General features: G+C 39.9%; 1 protein-coding gene across 2 annotated transcripts in view; it reads left to right on the top strand.

Moving 5' to 3' along the window:
* Minar1 (membrane integral NOTCH2 associated receptor 1) overlaps nt 1-9,247 on the top strand; it is a 31,776-nt gene extending 22,529 nt beyond the window's left edge. Inside the window, exons 3-5 of one of the 2 annotated variants that reach the window (XR_001839494.3) lie at nt 2,047-2,301; nt 2,659-2,724; nt 7,082-7,209. Coding sequence is in view for 1 of the 2 variants with exons in the window: in NM_001377067.1 (NP_001363996.1) it covers nt 2,047-2,301; nt 7,082-7,279 (453 nt within the window). In the remaining variant the exon portion in view is untranslated. Of the gene's footprint in view, nt 1-2,046; nt 2,302-2,658; nt 2,725-7,081 lie in introns of both variants that reach the window. The other variant, NM_001377067.1, reaches the window with a different exon arrangement.
* The last annotated feature ends 9,498 nt before the right edge of the window (nt 9,248-18,745 follow it).

Genomic DNA, 18,745 nt, shown 5'->3' with positions numbered 1-18,745 from the left:
AGTCAGCCCAGTGACCACCACCAAGGTCATCCTCATGAGAATTTCTGCCACCCCTGGCTTTGTGCGTGATCTGCTTACTTTAGGAGCTCTGCAAGGACTGGGAAATGGTACGTGAGCAGAATAAAGAAAACCAGTGGAGCCTTAGAAGTTCCTGGGCCTTGATGGGTTAGAAAATAAGAAGGAAATTCATTTTGTTTGGCTTACCTAAATCTCTGTCTCTTTCCATAGCCTTGATAGCCGAGGTTTCCCCATTGCTTCTGAGCTGGTGCATGAGGTACACTGATATGTGTGCTTCTAGCCAGCATCCAGGGGTGTGATAGGCACACTCACAGCTGCTCACATTTGCTCAAGTGCCCACATGTCAAATGGCTTTCATCACATTTGATTTTCCCTCTTTCTGTTACTTCCGTACAGGATACTTTGCTCCCTTCCTCACATGCTAGAGCCACAACATTGGACAATGGGTTGACCTATTTATTAGTATCATTGTTTTTGAGCCAGAATTAAAACATAAACAAGCTATTCCCCTGCCTCGGAGGAAGTCACAGTCCAGTGGAGGAGACTGGCTGGCAGACAAACAGTTTCAAGTCAGCATGGCAAATTCAGGCTAAAGGGTCTGTCCACGGTCCTCTTAGATCACAGAGATAAATGCCATCCCATTTATGAGGGAGCACTTGCTGGAGGGCCATTTATGTGGAAACCCCATGGCCTACAGAAAAGATCAGAGACCCTGTTCTGGAGGTTTGCTGAGAATAGAGAGGACTGTGATGTGTCTCAAGGCCTGAGGACATGATTGATATCAAGCTGTTTCAGACACTCCTACCTCCACACTGCTGCCCAAGCTTCTACTTTATCTTAAGTGTTGTACAGACATGTTGAGAGGGCCACCTGCACCAGGGAGTCACTAGATACTCTGCACGTGGGATTTCCAGCTTTGTTTCTTCCTTCCACAGCCGGCTTTCAGCAGTGCTCTTGGGTAATTCCATACAGAATGACCCTTGTCTTTTACTCACTGAGTATAGGTTAAAAAAAAAAATGGGACAGAAAAGAAAGGAGTCAATATGCAGGAGTCAAGTAAAGGGTCCAAAAATAGCTTATTGGGTTTAAAACCTAATTTTAATCAGCTCTGTGTCCTGGGACAAATAATGGAGGCTTTTTTCCTGAGTTCCAATGGCCAACTGCACAATCAGAGTTAATTCTGGTAAGGGTGGTGTAAGGAACAGGTTATAAGGTACTTATTTTTGTTGTGGGAATGTGATTTTATTGATATTATTAAGATCAGAAGTCCTCTTTAGAGAATCCTCAAACAGGCATGTTGCTGTAAAATTAAAAAAGGAGGTTTCTTTTAACCCAACTAGTGTCAGCACCATAGTGCCGCATGGCATCTGTTGGATATTTTCATCTCAGTCAGCAAACCGTCTCACCCGCTAAGCACCATTCCGTATCACACTGCCAACAGCTACTCTCTGAACCACGCAACAATCTCTCTACCCATCTAGTTCCCAAGGCAGGTTGCCACCGTGCCAGACACACAAATCCCAATTCTGGGATGGCACAGTGTGTCCAGCCAGCACACACTCTCTTGAACTCAAATCACCACATGAAAGAACACACAACACAATAACCTCTGATCCAATTGATAAGATATAATTTGCTCATCTAGACATGCAAAACCCTGTACATCCATCCCTTAAGAATAATCATAACAATTTGTAGATGTGCAGAGAGGAATCTTAACATCCGCTGCCATGTACTCTCTCGGCTGCTCCCCCTCCTCACTCCAGTCTCCTCCTCTCTAAAACTTATCTCCTGTCTATCCTTCCTTCTCATCCAATGACAGGCCTCATTCTATCCTGTACCTGCCTTTACTGCATAATGACATTAACCTACACAGACAGTCTTTGATGTGTTCATAAGTAAATTCTTGTTGCTTCATGGGTGTCTACTGGGGCCTCATTGATAAATAGCTGGCTAGCTACTCAAATGCACTAAGAGACCTGATAGCATCTCTGTGGCTTTTCTGGATATCTTTGTGCTCTTCTGCAGGCAGACAGGCAGTATGACATCCCCCCACAGCACCGACTGCCCAAGCAACCCAAAGATGGCTTCCTGGTGGAACAGGTGTTCAGCCCTCATCCCTACCCCTCCTCCCTCAAGGCCCACATGAAGAGCAACCCCCTGTATACAGACATGCGTCTGACCGAGCTAGCTGAGGTGAAGCGGGGCCAGCCTTCTTGGAACATTGAGGAATATGCTCGGAACACTGGTGACAAAGGCAAGCTGACAGCCCTGGACCTGCAGGTGAGCCTCGCTGTTCCTGGGTGGGAGGAGCCCAGTCATGGGCTATGGATGATGTGTCAATTTGGCCTCTCTCTCAATCTTTAAACTCCCTGGGTTCCTACCATGGATTTCTAAACTTTAATAAACAAGAGAGCAGAGAGGTCTTTTCTGTTGTTGTAGTTGTTATTTTAAACAAGGGGGTTTATACCTTGCCAATTTGTAAGCATTTAACAATGAGGGTACTCGCTTTATGTGTTTGTTGGCCATCTGATTTGCTAATGATCCTTTTAAAACCAAGTGCAAATTCTAGTCTTTGCTCACAAGACCTGAGCCAAACTGTTTAATGAAACACAAGCTGATCTCTCCTTCCACATGTAGCACGTGGGATAAGCATGTTTATGGGAGCCAAGCTATGGACTATGTTTCCATATGGAGCAACCCCAGGTAAGAGCCACCCCTGGAAGTCTGTGAATGCCACTATGGCTAGAGGGCATGCTTTTTTGTTCACCTACCACAGGACTGGGTTTTGGCTGCACTTTTGTTTTGATGGGCAACTCTAAGCGGTCCCACTCACAGCACGTCTGTCTCTCCATCACTACAAAGGAATCACCATGGTGGATTTGACTGTGTGGACAGCAAGGCCATAGCACCAAGGGGATGAGTTATCTCTAGACAGCCCCAGCATCTGAAGTATGGTTGCTGAGAGCTGTCTGGAGGCTCACTAGAGCCAGGTTCCTGTGTCACGGCCTTGCTCCATACAAAGAGGGTATGGGAGGTACAGCATGTGGCAGAGAAAGACACCAGATTTGAACAGCATCAAGGCCTAATCCAAGGCTTCTTAAGAACACTGTGACCTGGAACACTTATGTCACCTGCTTTAGCTTTGGTCCTCTCTCGTGTGAAATGGACATTAGTGATTGACATTAATAGTATCATTGTGAGAACTGAATATAGTATATGTAAAGAAGCTGGCACCAAGTAGGTGTTGAGAGACATGGCTCTCAGGAGTTGGTAGTGGATACTGAAGTCAGTCAATGTCCTTAGTACTTTCCACGTTTATCTCTTGGGTTCAGACACATTTGCCTGTGAGGCAGGCATTACTCTGACCACGTCCAATTTACCAAGCAGGAAATAACGGAAGCAGGAAGCTCAGTGAGTTGGTCCAGGTCAGACATGTCTAAGTCTATGCTAGACCATTGGACAATGTCTCCTGTTCTTTCTTTTCTCTTCCCTCTGTAGTTTTCCCCTTTGCTATTGTTGTGAGTTTGACAGAACTTTAACTTAGACAAAAGGCTTGCAATCATACTTGCATATCTGGGCCCCTAAATGGTAGCAATTCAAGGGACCTCTGGCCCAATCCTGGGAAAGAGGTCTATGGTGGCAGCTGCAGCATTTTAAGCTTCCCCTCACCCAGCCTACTCCATGTATATAATATCTCCATGCATACTACATGCCATTTGTCTCTTTGGGATGCTGTTTCTCCTGTCATCCTCCTGATGACAAGCAGTCTCCCACAAGCAGACCTCTGTGCGACTTTGCTATATGTGGTATCCCTTGAATCGCAACCTGTCAGTTAGAAAACAGTCAGAATTAGAAACGGCTCAACAGATTTTAATAAGCAATATTTCACACTGCTCTGAAGGTGGCTTTGAAAACAGATTTTGAAAGTTTAGACAGAGAGAGAGAGAGAGAGAGAGAGAGAGAGAGAGACAGAGACAGAGACAGAGACAGAGACAGAGACAGAGAAAGGATTTTGCATTTACAAGAACATGTAATTTGGGTGTGTGGATGTTTTTAAGTATAAAGATAAAATTAGAAAGAATAAAATAAAAATGGACATTTGGGTTACAGAGCGTTAGGTGACTCTGCTTAGAAATGGAAGGACAGAAACTCCAGCCACATGTTCTGAGGGGATAGAGCACCCGTTGCCTGGTGACACGTCGGTAGTAAGGCAGAGCTGACATGGAACGAGGTGGGACAGCAAGCCATTAGCTTGTTTGTTTGCATTGCTTTGCAGAGATTCAAGTGCTGATCCAGGTTAGCAATGGAACAGCTTTCTTGGGTCCTTTTTGTCCATATGTAAATCCATTGGTGATATCCATGGAGGGGGCAGGCGCTGGTGTAAGCCTAGCTTTCATCATTTGGCAGGCCTAATTAACAACTGAGAATGTGTGTGCTGTCCCTGGGAACCTGGGGATTACCTCTCTTTGCTGTGGTGCCATTACAGCTTGAGCTTAAAATTAGTTTACTTCATGGGCAGACTCTTAACCTCTAAGGAAGCGTAGATAGCTATGAAAAGAGGCTGATTTCCTTCTACCCACGATGGAGAGAATGGAGCACAACGTCTGTTGTTCCCTGTATGTACTGCATCCTTCCTGGGCCAACTTGTGGAAAATTGGGGCAAAGAGCAGTTTGTTTGGCCATAAATGGCCAGATTTTGCCTTTGAGGTTATAAGGCAGGGAAGGCTGCCTGACTAGCCTTCCACCGAAACCTAACCTTCCTGGGCACACCATTCATGTACCAGGTCAGAATTCCAACAAGACAGGACCATCTTCGGATCTGTTCTTCCTTCTTGGTGTTTTATCACTTGGCCGGCCTAATTAACAACTGAGTGTTTGTGTGCTGTCCCTGGGAACCTGTGGATTACCTCTCTATGGTGTGGTGCCATTGCAGCTTGAGGTTTTCTGGCAGGGAAACTGACAGGGAAAACTGAAAGGTTTTCGTGTCATGGAGAGCAAATGGAGCCCAATTGTGTCCATGAAGGACAGAGATCTCAATCTTAATGTCTGTCTTGTCTGTCTGTCTGTCTGTCTGCCTGTCTGTCTGTCTGTTTCTCTCTCCTCCTCCTCCCCTCCCCATCCCTCTCCCTCTCCCCCTCTCTCTTGTATGTGTACATATGTACATATACATGCGCATATGAATTGTGTGTGTGTTTGTGTATATATGCATGTACATATATATGTTTGCTTGTGCTTGCACATGTGTATATTTGGGTACATGGGTATGAAGCTAGCACTAGCTTCTGCCCATTTATCTAGCTTGCAGGACTTATGAACAGTGTCGAAGTCAGCCACTATAAGTTCTAGCCTCTACAGTGTTGTCCAGTCTGGCCAGCCTACCCACAGTAGCACCAGAGTGGCTCCAGATGATCTGTAAATGAATGGGCCTAACTCTTCTGATAGCCTTGTTTTTTGTACATCAAACTTAGCATTTCATACAGTTTCTTACATGTCCTTAAATGTCCTCTTCATTTGAATTACTTAAATGATCTAAAAGTAGAAAAGCCACTTTGAGTTGGAGGCCAGATGGAACTGGCCTGCAGTCCATAGTCTATGGACCCCCTCCATCCTCAAATATATGGTGGTTATCAACAGGAGGGTGATGAAATCTTGAGACTGAATGACAGTGGGTTGTCAGCCCCCTACAGTAAGCAGATGGCATGCCCAAAGAGATGACGGGAAGCTGGTAAAGAGGATCATTCACTGTAAATGTGAGAAGGTTGAGGGCCAACAATAGCCAGTGCGATACCCAGACACTAGCACTGAAGAGAGAGAAGAGCTGTTGCCTTTATTGGGTCCGAAGGGCCAAGGGCAGGGAGCTATTTCTGAAGCACACTGTGGCACACAGCTCTATAAGTTAGGGTTTGGTAGGAACCTACCTGTTGGCAGGTGCCACTTCTGCGAGAACCATCACTCCAATTTTCTCTTCCCTTGTTTCCCTCAACTGAGCCCACACTGTAGCTCCAGAGACACAGAGGAAGATGCAGAAGGAAGCAGCTAGCAGGGCAGGAGAGAAAAGATGAGCACATATTAGCCATCCCCACTCCATTCACAGTTGACATGGCTGAGCTTTCTAAGTGTGGCGGGCCTGGGGTGGTTTGTTATTTTGATTCTCTGTGTGTAACTTTAATGTGCTTGTGTTTATGAAACTCAAACAATTCACGAACCTTTCTCACCATGAGTATTTGATTTGTAATTTATAAGTTTAGGTGGCCTCACTTGGGACTGTAATGTGTTGTTGCCTTTTTTTGTGCATGACACATTATTAAATGCTTGCTATAAAACAAGAACACAGCTTTGCTTTGTGGAAATAGATTATAGTCATCAATGTGCAATAGGGTTCATGGGAAATATAGGTTAAATATGATATTTCTTCTGCAGACAGTACATTAATTCTGGGAAGGCGTTTGATGTAGGAGTTGGTTTGGGGGAAAGTGCTACTTGTTGTAGAATCCTCACCAACCAGGGTGACTACTGTCTGCTATGAGTCTGCAGTCCTTGACTTTGAACCGTGTTCTAACCTGTACTTGCAAATGCTTGGAATGGAAATATTTTACATTTTGATTAAGCTGGAGGTGCCTCTGATTTTCAGTAAAAGCTCTGAGGAACTAGCTGACTGAAAATTGCAAGACAGTCTTGATGCGAACAGACCTATTCTTAGAGGCTTCTGGTAAAAAATATTTTCAACGACTTTTCTTGCTTCCCCTACAGTGGAGCCAAACTACTCTTGGTCACATCCCCTTGAGACGGAGTCTTGTTTGCCTTGGCTACTTTGCTTACTTATGTAGAGATGGTCCCTGGGGTCCCCTGTGTTGAAGCTGTTCTATCAGTTTTAGTGAGGGAGGAGCCAGTGCAGTCTGCGATGTATGGAATGGGTGGGTCCTTGGCAACCTATTGCTGGCACAGGCCTGGTGGGGAAGCATCGAACAATGCTGCAGACAGCTATTAAGTGCTCCAGGAGTGACAATCATCAGGACCTGGTTTCAAGTATTAACTTCTAATGCCTTCTCTTTGCTTTCAGACCCAAGAATCTTTAAACCCAAACAACTTAGAGTACTGGATGGAAGATATTTATACTCCAGGCTATGATTCATTACTAAAACGGAAAGAAGCTGAATTCAGACGAGCCAAGGTTTGCAAGATTGCTGCTCTTATCACTGCCGCTGCTTGCACAGTCATTCTTGTCATTGTTGTACCTATCTGCACAATGAAGTCCTGAACCTGTGGACTCAGCGTTACATGCAGCTCATGACTCCCAACGACTTTCTCTCTAATTTCAAAAGCTGATTCCACTGTGGCTACAGTCTGCTGGAATAGAGACAAAATCCTGGATGCTTTTCTACAGTGCCGAAGGTCATCATCGGAGAGTACGTACTCCGGAACGACATCTGCCTTGCTGTTAAGCGCAGGCATAGCTACCCTCCGATATATTTTCAAAAGTACAATATCCTTTTCCACATAAGGAATGCCATGGATTATCAGTAAATAAAAATTGGACTCTTCCATTCAGATGATGATTCTTGGTGGGCATTAAGTTATACAGAACAGATCCAAATAGCTGCTCTTTGAAGGAGCTGACTGACTTGGACACAACAATTGAATAATAATAATAAAAAAAGCAAAGGTTTCCTTAACACTCTAAGTTTGTTGTTGGCGATGTGACTGGATGTGTGTCCACAAGAATGTGGCTTCTCTCTGGACTTTTATCAAGGGCTATTGACTTCCTTCTTGCCCTTCTGCCATTGTCTGTAGAACATCTGAATTGCTGCAGCTCTTGATAGCAGCTTTCTGAATTTTCTTCTTTGGCCCAGGTATGAAGGAGCTGTACTTCCAAGCCAAGCATGATATACAGCATCCTACTTTTGTAGAATGGGCCAAGATACTCAGGATAGGCAACCTTCCTGTTGTTCCCAAAATGATGTGGGGAAGCTTGCTGGTTAGGGGACGTTCAACATCCGAAGGTCACAGCCACCCTAAAGGATCTTTGGTTCTAGCTCTGGCATGTGGCTCTGTTCCCTGATTTTTCTAAATCTTGGTGGTACCTGATGCTCTATTCTGAAGAGTTTGGAACTTGTCCTTGTGCCTTGAAGAGCAGAGACAATGGTGACACTTTGACATTCTAATTATAAACCATGATTTCCATCCACCAATGGCACCGACCACTTATGTGGCTTTAAACAAGATTTTGAATGCTTATTCAATAATGTGGTAAAGGTACCAAGTTCTCCTCAGCTACAATAACATTTACTCCAGAGTTTTAAATATTTGTCTGCAGTGCAAGAAAAAAAAGTATCTATTTAATCATTTATCTACCTATGTCTAAATACCTGAGTTTCATTTTTGTCTTCACTAAGTAAATATCGAGAGCAAGATTTTTTCCAAGTGTACAAGAAGCTGTTGTAATTTTATTAGCGTTTGATCTCTGTTCCCACCTGATTGGTGCTTTGACAATAATTGGGCAGAAAGACTCCTTATCAACATCTGTGTCTAATGTCTTACTATAGGTTAAATAAAAAAAATGGTCATCAGAAACCTTAAATCTATTTAATAACAAACTGGATTGTACACACATTTGGTAGGAATCACTTTGGGAAGTATGTACTCTTCCTGCAAGTGGAATCTGAGGAGCCTTTTAATTTCTAAAGCAATAGGGGTCCAGCATCCATCCTAAATATTTCCAAATAATGCTGAGCTTGCTGCACCAGATTCTGTTGTCACTAGTGAAGAGTGGTCAGTGCATTTTATAATGCTAACAGGTGAGGGATAGAGTCTCTCACCTGTAGGGGGCCTTCGTCCTTAGAGGTCTTCATGGCATCTATTTCTATTGATATGCTATGTTTACTAATGGTCTTCAGTTAGACGACTGAAACTTAAGCCTTAGAATGGAGGACTTATTGAAAATGATTGAATATGAATGCATACTTACACACACATACATGCATGCATGCAAACATACATACATACATACACACATACATACATACATATATGTCTGTTGTCAGAAGTTTAGTCTCTTGGTGCTCTGTTTTAGATTGGGCACTTCAAATAAGGTTGTTTCACTTCAAAATGGATATTAGGTTACATCCTTTGGAGTCCCTGTTCCATTCCAGCCCACCTGCAAGCAATGACTTCTGTGCCACACTGTGATGTAACCATTCTGCCCCACACCACAGATTAAGCTATCAAAGTATCAGAAAGAGCACTTTTCAACTTCTTGCTCTGTGGCTAGCTGAATAGCTGAGATGTACTTTCTAGAATAATAAGTATCTTGTCATATCCCAACCTGACTCCTCCCTTTGACCAGTGGAATTATAGAGGCCAGATGGCACTCCTGTGAGGAAACTGCTGAAATAATGAAGCCAATCACATTCCAATTGTTGTCACTGCCCCAGGGCAAATCTATTTCTAATGGGTCATGTGACTATAAGCCCAATTCAAGAACAGAAGTGAACAAATCAATCCTGTAGAATTTTCTAATACCCTTTTCATTTCTGTGGAGGTAGTCAAAGAAATCCAGACTTGCTCTAAGTCCAACTCAATGTTGTCCCATATTGAGAGCATTTAGACCCAGCATCCAGATCATAAAGGTCAAAGTAAGGATGGAGGCTGTCTCTGGAAAGGGGTTGTCCTCAAGTAGGTCATATCAAGTCTGGTGTTGATGAACCACACCTTTGCCATGTTTATGAGCTCATGGATGCCTCAAGTCTCAGAATCCATAAAAGATTATGTTTATAGTTAGATCTCTTTCCTTTTGACACCAACTTGATTTTATTATATCCTAGACTCTCCCTAACTTCCCCTAACCCCTCAATATTCATAATGAAGTAAGACAAAGTTTAGTAGAAAAAAAAGTATACATCCCTCACTATGTTTCCTTCATCTCCTGTTGGAATGCAACACTCCCAAGGCACAGGTGACTGACTGGCCTTCTGTACTGAATGTAATCTTCTACCACTCTGTTTTTTGATTTTGTTTCTTTGTTTCTTTTTATTTTTGGAGCTGGGGACCGAACCCAGGGCCTTGCGCTTGCTAGGCAAGCGCTCCACCACTGAGCTAAATCCCCAACCCCTTCTACCACTCTGTAATCTTTACAGAATGTACATGTTTCATACCCAAATCTAAAGTCACTGTATTACAAATTCACTCCACTTTTGTTGGTTTGTCTTCCTTTCTTCCTTCCTTCCTTCCTTCCTTCCTTCCTTCCTTCCTTCCTTCCTTCCTTCTCTCCCTCCTTCCTTTCCTCCCTTCCTGTCCTCCCTCTATTCCTGTCCCCTTTCTTCCTCCCTCCCTCCCTTCCACTCTTCCTCCCTCCCTCCCTCCTCTTTCTTTTGTATTTAAATTTGTGTTTAAACTAACCAGATGACTTTATTATTGAAGGGATTTTTTGCAGATATCTCTAGCCAATGATGAAATTCAGAATCATTTCATCCTTTTCACTAATCTGAAACTGTTTCGAACACAGCCTTGCAGAAAAGCAATTGCCAATCAAAAGAACTTTTCCACTCTCTGCTATCAGGCATTTTATTCCAGCACTACTTTGTTTAAGCTACTGACACAAAGAAGCCAATCACACATAGTCCGCTGCCAGCTAATCATAAATTGTTTATTATTTTAGGGCATGCATCCATGTGAATAATAACTGCAAGGCTAGCTTAATAGATATGATAAAACAATCAGTGTTCTGAATAAGTGTACTATTGTTGCCATTGTCTTAATTCCTTGTCAGACACAGGCAGTGTGCATTTTGTGAACAGTGACATCTTATCTGTTTATATTTTTGCACTAAGCCCCTCTGCTAATGGTCAAATGGTATGAGAATTTATAAATGTTGGAATTCAACATGTTTCCTATTATTACTATAGCCAAACCTACAAGAATATTGTGGTCAATTGTGTGAATACCAAATCATTATATACTCTATATTGTACTACAGAAATATGTATTTTAAGGCAAAGATTTGAGTAACTGTTGGTATAACAAGAGTATGAGATATTTATTAAGCAACAGTGAGAAATGCAGCAACCTTCCTTATTTATGCCTTATGAATAGAGGGTGAAATGTAAGGCAAAGTTTTATGTGAAGACCCTAAAGGGATGGGTTTCTTTGAAGGCAGGGATTGTCTTTCTATGTTTGTTCTGTACAGCTCTCAGCACACTCTTGGTGCTTGATAAATGTTATATAATACCAATAACTAAGCACATTTTTAGATCTTTTTTCAAATGGCTCGTGTAAAATTTGGTTAATGTTGGTTTGAAGCTATCATGTAAAATCTGCCTCTCCAAATATAATCACAATAAATGGAAATATGCAGTAACTTCCATTGAGACTTTATTTTCTCCATAAACTATATGGTTCCAGTTTATGAACATGTTTTAAACTGCCTGTCTTGATTCTTTTTCTCAAATTGGATGACTCTGAAGTAAAAATCAAAATATGTGAGAAACCTAGTCCCCCTCCCACCTCACCCCTACTAAAACCTTACTGAAAAACATCATCCGTCACTCAGTATGACATAATTGAGGAATATCTCCACTAGCAGTTTCCTGTTGTTTTAGAAACTCGTGAATATATCATTATTTCTCTCTCCTTTCTACTAAAGAATGGATATTCAGGTCCACGCTGCAAGAGTACTATGGTTAATTGGAATCGACCCCTGATTCTAGTATGTGCTGGGAGATGAGTATTGGTGCTTCTGGAGAAAAGGGTTTAGGGTTATAAATATTCTTGATGTGCCTTTTTTGTAATATATACGACTGTTGGGTCATGAAAGATGCTTAAATGCTAGGTTAGGACACAGTGCTGAAGACTTCTTACATACAGTTCTGCAAATATGCCCTGTTATTCGGTTTATATGTGGAGGGTCAATTGCTGCATTCTTTCTAACAGAGTGTAGAGTTGCTTTCATTATAATGGGTATTCGCTGGCACATCATTTTTTTTAATATATCCAAGCTGTAGAAATGGCTCAGTGAGTAAAACACTTGTTGCACAAGCTTGAATTTGAACTGTGCATGGTAGCAAGCATTTATAACTAGCCCCACTCCTCCTTTAGTAAAATGGGAGATGAAGACAGGTAAATTCCTAGGAACTGACTGGCCAGCTAGCCTGGTGTATAGCACAGTGCTAGATAACAAAGAGCCTGCCTCATACAAGTAGAAGTTTAGGACTGATATTCGAGGTTCTCTGCTGACCTCTACATGTGCACTGTGACATACATGTACTTGGACACACACATACCTGTGAATATGATAAAATAAAATATCATTATTCTGACGAATAATGGAATTTGTTGTTTTGTTTATCACCCAATGGCTATCCTATTTTGTGAAGTGGTCCTTTAGATAGTTTTAATGATATGAAAGTCAAAAGTAATTTTTGTGATAGCATACAAAGCAGTAGGCTTTACTATGACATGTTGATACTGGTGTGTCATCCTAGAATGTCCCTATTATTACTTTCTCATTGTCTTCTGTGTACCTTGCCCCACTCTGACTTATTTCCATATGGCCAACTAGTCCCCTTTCTTACCTTCATTTCATATGTATGCTATTAGGTCCTATTTTCCCCTTTCATAAGGATCCTCTCATGATCACCTTTCTAATTTTATGACACACAAATACACATGCATGCATAATTTTAAATTAAGAATCTACATATGAGATAAAATCTACAATATTTATCTGACTGTAACTTCATTCACTTAACATGATCTCTGGTGTATCCATTTTCCTGCAAAAGAAATTTAAAAAGAACTATATTGAATAAAAGTAGAGAGAATGTATACCCTTGCCTTTTTCTGGATTTTAGATAAAATATTCTCAGTATTTCTCCATTTTATATAATAATGGCTGTAGGCTTGTGACATATACCCTTTATTAATATGTTGAGGTATGTTCCTTCTATTCTTAATTTATTCAGGGCTTATATTATGAAAGGATGCTAAACTTTGTCAAATGCCTTTTGTACCTCTATTGAGATGATCTTATGATTTCTATTCTTAAGTCTACTGAATTATTTCACTTATTGATTTTTTGCATATTGAATCAAATTGCATCTGTGGAATGAAGCCACCTTGGTCATACTGTATGATCTTCTTGGTGCATTCTGGTTTTCCTTTTTCTGTCTTTAGTTCTTAGAGAAATTCATATATTGTATTTTCATAAAATCTACCTACTCCCCCAATTCCTTCCAGACCCACTATTACCTCCCTACCCACCCAACTCCCAACTTTGGGTTGTTTTTTAAAAGCACATCAATTAAATTTTGTGCAACCCATGTATTCTTGAATGTATGGCTTTCCACTGAAATAATGTTAATCTATCAAGAGCTACTCACCCCCTTAAGGAAAAGTGGCTGTTCTCCCAGCAGCTACCAGTTGTTAACAGCACTTTATCTGGGGGTGGAACTTCATGACCAACTTCCCTCCCTGTGCTGGGACTTTGTCTGACTTAAACTTATGCAGGTCTGTGAATGCTTTTACAATCTGTGAGTTCATATGCATGTCTGAAAAAGAGTTGTCATTTAGTCATCCACCATATCTATGTCCAGCTTTAAAAACCTTTCTGTCACTCTTCTGCAATGATCCCTGAGCTTTTGGATGAGGAGGAGGAGGAGGAGGAGGAGGAGGAGGAGGAGGAGGAGGAGGAGGAAGCATGAAGAATGTAGATGTTGTGTTAAGGGTTGCTAACCATCAGGCAATCTCTTATTCTACCTTGACCAGTTGTGGGTGAATCTCTGTAGTAGTCTTCATCTACAAAAAGGGTAGAAGCAAAGGAAGCTTCTACTATAAAGCTGAAGTTGAGAGGTTCAATAGTCTGCAGGTAGAATAAGAAGTTATTAGGAAGCTGTTCAATGACACTTCGAGGTTTCTATATTGAGCTTTAGTTTGGATGACATATATACAGGTGAGAGTAGGATAGGGAAATCACCACTGTTATTGCATAAGATTTTTATGTCCATTAATGCTTATTTTATAAAACTATAAGTCTCCATATATAATTTCTTTATTTATATATAATTTATTATGTATGTGAATAATTGTTATATCTTATTAATAAATTGATTTCTTTATTGATATGTAATGACCTCTTTACAGTTTCCAATGAACTTTTCTTTGAAATCTACCTGATCAGAGATCAAAAAGCTGTATCAGCTTGTGTTTGATTTCCATTTATTAGTCTTTTCAGTCTCTAAGTGGGAATCTTCATTAGATAAATAATTAGATTTATTTTTTAAATTCAGTTAGCTAGTCTGGATCTTTCTATTGGTGAATTGAGTCCATTTATATTTAAAGTTATTATTGAGAGATGTTTACTAATTACTCTGATTTTGTTGGTTGTCTCCCTGCAAGTATTGTGGATTTGATAATACTATGTCCAACAAGATGGATTCCTTTCCACTTCATTGCTTATCTGTTTCTGGCATGAAATTTATCATTTCCCATGTTCTTTTGATTGAATATTGTCTTATTTTCCTCCACTGTGAATAAGACTATGTACCTTCTGTAGTGCTTATGTGGTGGTCATAAGCTTCCTTAATTTGTACTCTTTTCAAAATGTCCTTATTCCTTCATCAATTTCAGAGGGCAGATCTTCTGAACATAGTAATCTTGGTTGGCAATTATTTTTTTCAGGACTTGAAATATACTGTTCATGTTTTTCTAACTGTTGGGGTTACCAATGATAGATTAGCTGTTGCACTGATGTTTCTGTCTTTGTGAGTTACTGTTTTTCCTTATGCCATTTAATATTTTTGTTTGTATTTTTTACATCTTAACAAATACATGTCACAGAGTAGTTTGGCTCTGCTCATGTCTATTTGTGGCTAAATGCCTCTTGTTTGTAGATAGCTATTTCTGTGTCTGGATGTGGGAGAACTTAAAACAATTCTTTTTTTCTCTTCTTCTTTCTTCTGCTCCTTTCCTGATCTTTTTATGTATCCTGTCACATCCTTGGTAGATTTCTAAAGCTCTTCCTCTCTTTGCAATAGAGTTATTATCATTAATTATTATTAGTTATTATTTTTCAGGAGCCATAATAGGGCAAGCTAATAACTAGCAGATAATCTTCCTGGGATGATCTGCTTTGGATTATTTTATAATCTGCAACAGATTCGCTCTTATATTGCAAGGTCATAAAAGAATTCATTTTAGAAAAGATTCCTGCTATTACTATGCTTTTTCTGTTATTATTAAAAATATATAATAACCACTAGGTATTAGTTCACCCCTTTTGAGCAGCTCTTTATAGATCTACAAAGATGTACTGTCTTGTGATGCTCTATAGACAAGTAGATGACTTCTTAATTTTTAATGATGATCCTATAAGAATTCCTAAAATTATATCAGTGATTATTAAGATTTTTTATAGTGGGACTGCTATTAGGTCATTTTCTCATAGTCAAAACTGCAATGAGAACTCTGCCAGTCTCCCATGTGTCACAGTTAATTGCTTTTAGATAGTAACCAGACTTTCTCCTACTCAGAGCGCATTCCAAGAGGTTGTAAAACAATTAACCACAGGTTATAAAAAGGTAACTAACAATTCATTATAGATACTAGGACAGAAGATAAATATTGATTGGGCTTATCTATACAAAACTTTACTAGTAACTTAGTTATGGTTTTCAACTTACAATGAACTTGTGGAGCTGTGACAGGTGATGGATGTTTAGCCAGATAATTATGTAAACATTCACTGTTGTAAACTTTTATTTCAATTTATGATTTGATTTTGTGTGGGAACTTTTGATGAACTTTTTAGCATATGATCATGTATTCTGAAAGATGTTTCAGTGTTGAGGACAAAGAGAAGAATTGAGCTATGAGAGGGAACTGAGCTGAGGAGAAGTTTTTAGACAGAACACGTTTTAGTCAGAACTGAATTCAAGAAGAATTTAGAAGTATAGGCATAGCATTAGGAGAAAAGGCATTGAGAGTAAGAGCATTATTGGGACATCAGAGCAGGAGTAGAGAGCAAGATTAGGAGAATGCAGAGTGGAATAACTTAGAGACTATAGGTAACATAAAATACTAAGAGTGCAATGTGCAGAATGAAGAGGGAAAGAGGTAAAAAGGAAGCTGTGGAGAGCAGAAGGAGCAGGCAGGCTTCTCCTTAGCATGGGATAGAACAGGTCCTTTCTTACTAACAAGGCAGGCTTAGTCTTATTGAAAGGAAGAAAGCTTTTTTCTTACAAACTTGGGTTTAATTAATTTAGCATTAAAAGGGTGAAAGCCTTTTCTTTCTCTATGCAATAAAGATTGGAGCCCATTTTTCATCCAGAATGAGTGAATTCTTTCTGCACTGGTGCTTGGTCTCCACATGCATATGTAAGTGTGGATATGTGTGTGTGTGTATGTGTAAGTATGGAACTGTGAGAACGTATGTAAGCTGAACCCAATTGGTTGCATGGAAGTGTATAAATTCACATGCATGAATCTGTATGTGAATTTATGTGAGTTTATGCATATTTGTTTATGTAAAAGTTTTTCCTTCTGTGAGTGTTACCTTCTTCTCCTGGTTCAATAGAAGTTTATGCTCCAAACTTCCCCCTAGTCAGACAAGCAAGAGGCATCTGGACAAAAGAGAAAAGACTGTAACAATTAATCCTTTACTTAATTTCCTGCTGTTTTAGGATGAGGTACTAAACCAGAAATTGCAATTCCTGGCCTCAGAGAAACATGGAAGGCAGGTCAGCTACAGAGCATAGTAACTTAGACTTAGATAAATAAACTTTTTATTATTATACAGCAATCCTAAGTATCTCTCTTTTTTTTTTCGGAGCTGGGGACCGAACCCAGGGCCTTGCACTTCCTAGGCAAGCTCTACCACTGAGCTAAATCCCCAACCCCCCACTAAGTATCTCATAAGGCGAAGTTTTACTCTCTGCTGATGTTTTTCCCCATCCATTGCCTCAAGAAGAACCAACAAGAAAGAAGACCCTTGCTAGGGCTGGCCCCTGGCAATAATGATGATGGTAGTGGTGGTGGTGGTGGTGGTGATGATGATGATGATGATGATGATGATGATGATGATGATGATCCACTTCTCCACTAACTCACATGAAGACAACTGTCTGTCTTTTTACCCAGAAGTTTTCATTCATCTTTATACCTACTCAGTTCCTTGTTGAGTTGTATGCCATTTTTCTTGATTTATAGGGATTAATTAATTAATTCTGTATCATGTCCACTAACTCCTTTATGGATATAAATATATTCATAGTAATATATATATATTATTTTCCACTACGTGAACTATATTTTTCAACTATCTTGATGATACATTTTTAGAAATAGAAGTTCTTTTTTTTTTAATCTTTTTTTTTCTTTTTTCTTTTTTTTTGGAGCTGGGAACCGAACCCAGGGCTTTGTGCTTGCTAGGCAAGCGCTCTACCACTGAGCTAAATCCCCAACCCCAGAAGTTCTTATATTAATATAAAAATGTATAATTTTTTCCTTGTTGTTGACAATTGAGTTCTGGTCAAAAATTTTTATAGACTCCAGAGTCTTGAAGATGCTGTAGGGTATTTTTTCCTAGTTATGTCTGCAATCTTTTTGAAATTCTTTTTTGTATTTGATGTAAGATAGGAGATTAAGAATTTTTTTTAACATTTTTGCCATCCATTAACCAGGGCCACTTATTAGAAATATCATCTTTTCACATTAATGTAAAGTTATTGCTTATATGATTTTTTTTTGGAATTTTGTCCTGCTCTAATGGTTTACTCTTTCCTTGTGTGAACACAACTTCAACATAATTTTGTTGAACTCCTAGAAGCTTTAGATATTCCTCAACTATAAACTAAGTGAATGACTCCTGACTTGGTAAGCAACCTCAGTCCACATCTCACCTGTGAGATGATGTCTTGAGGGACAGTGAATATGGGATGTATCTGGTTCCTTTTCTCCCTTCTACTCTTCTCAAATGTCACTGACTTCCCTGCTTGAATCATTAAAGAGTGATTACCTGAAGTATGAGTCACAACAACTGGAAGAAGTAATGAATACTTTGACATCTAAACAGAAATCTCTGAGACAAGCCTGGAAAAATGTTAGGGTACACAAACAATGGTGGGTAAAGAATACATTTTTGTTTTGCAACAAAACATTAATAAAATAAAATAATAAAAACTAATAAAATATTAATTCAGATGTACTGATCCAAGGTTCTTATTTAGTTGGACTGCATCTGAGTTGACATTTTTCTAAGTGCTTTGAAAAAGTGAATTAAAAAATATGTAAGCTATCTTGTAGGAAAATAAATGTCTGTTCTCCCTAAGAGACAAATCAATATGCAATATGCTCCTGAAAGGCATTTTAATCTATCACTAATTTAGCTTCCTCCATCCAAGTAGAAGCAAAAGTCAATACTTGGTTAATTTACTTTACATTATTGAATGCACTTTTTGGAAAAGCACATATCACTTCCTAGTTCTCTAGAATTCAGGCTTTGTAATTCCCCACTGGCTTCCTCTAACATGAACATGAATCATTGAGATCTTGCTGAACTTGGATTTTATTTGTATCTTCATTAGTCCCTGTGATGTCAGTGAACAGAACAAGCTGTATGTTGCACATAGGACACTACATTGGGCTGGATCAGTGGCACATGCTTATAACTCCACCATTTGGAACACTGAGCAAGATGACGTCCAGTAGTTTGAGAATACTGCCCTATATAGTGAGT

The sequence above is a fragment of the Rattus norvegicus genome, chromosome 8 (assembly GCF_036323735.1).
Source record: "Rattus norvegicus strain BN/NHsdMcwi chromosome 8, GRCr8, whole genome shotgun sequence".
Taxonomy (NCBI): Eukaryota; Metazoa; Chordata; class Mammalia; order Rodentia; family Muridae; genus Rattus; species Rattus norvegicus.
Note: the sequence above shows the minus strand (reverse complement) of the source record. Positions and strands in the feature narration are given on the sequence as shown.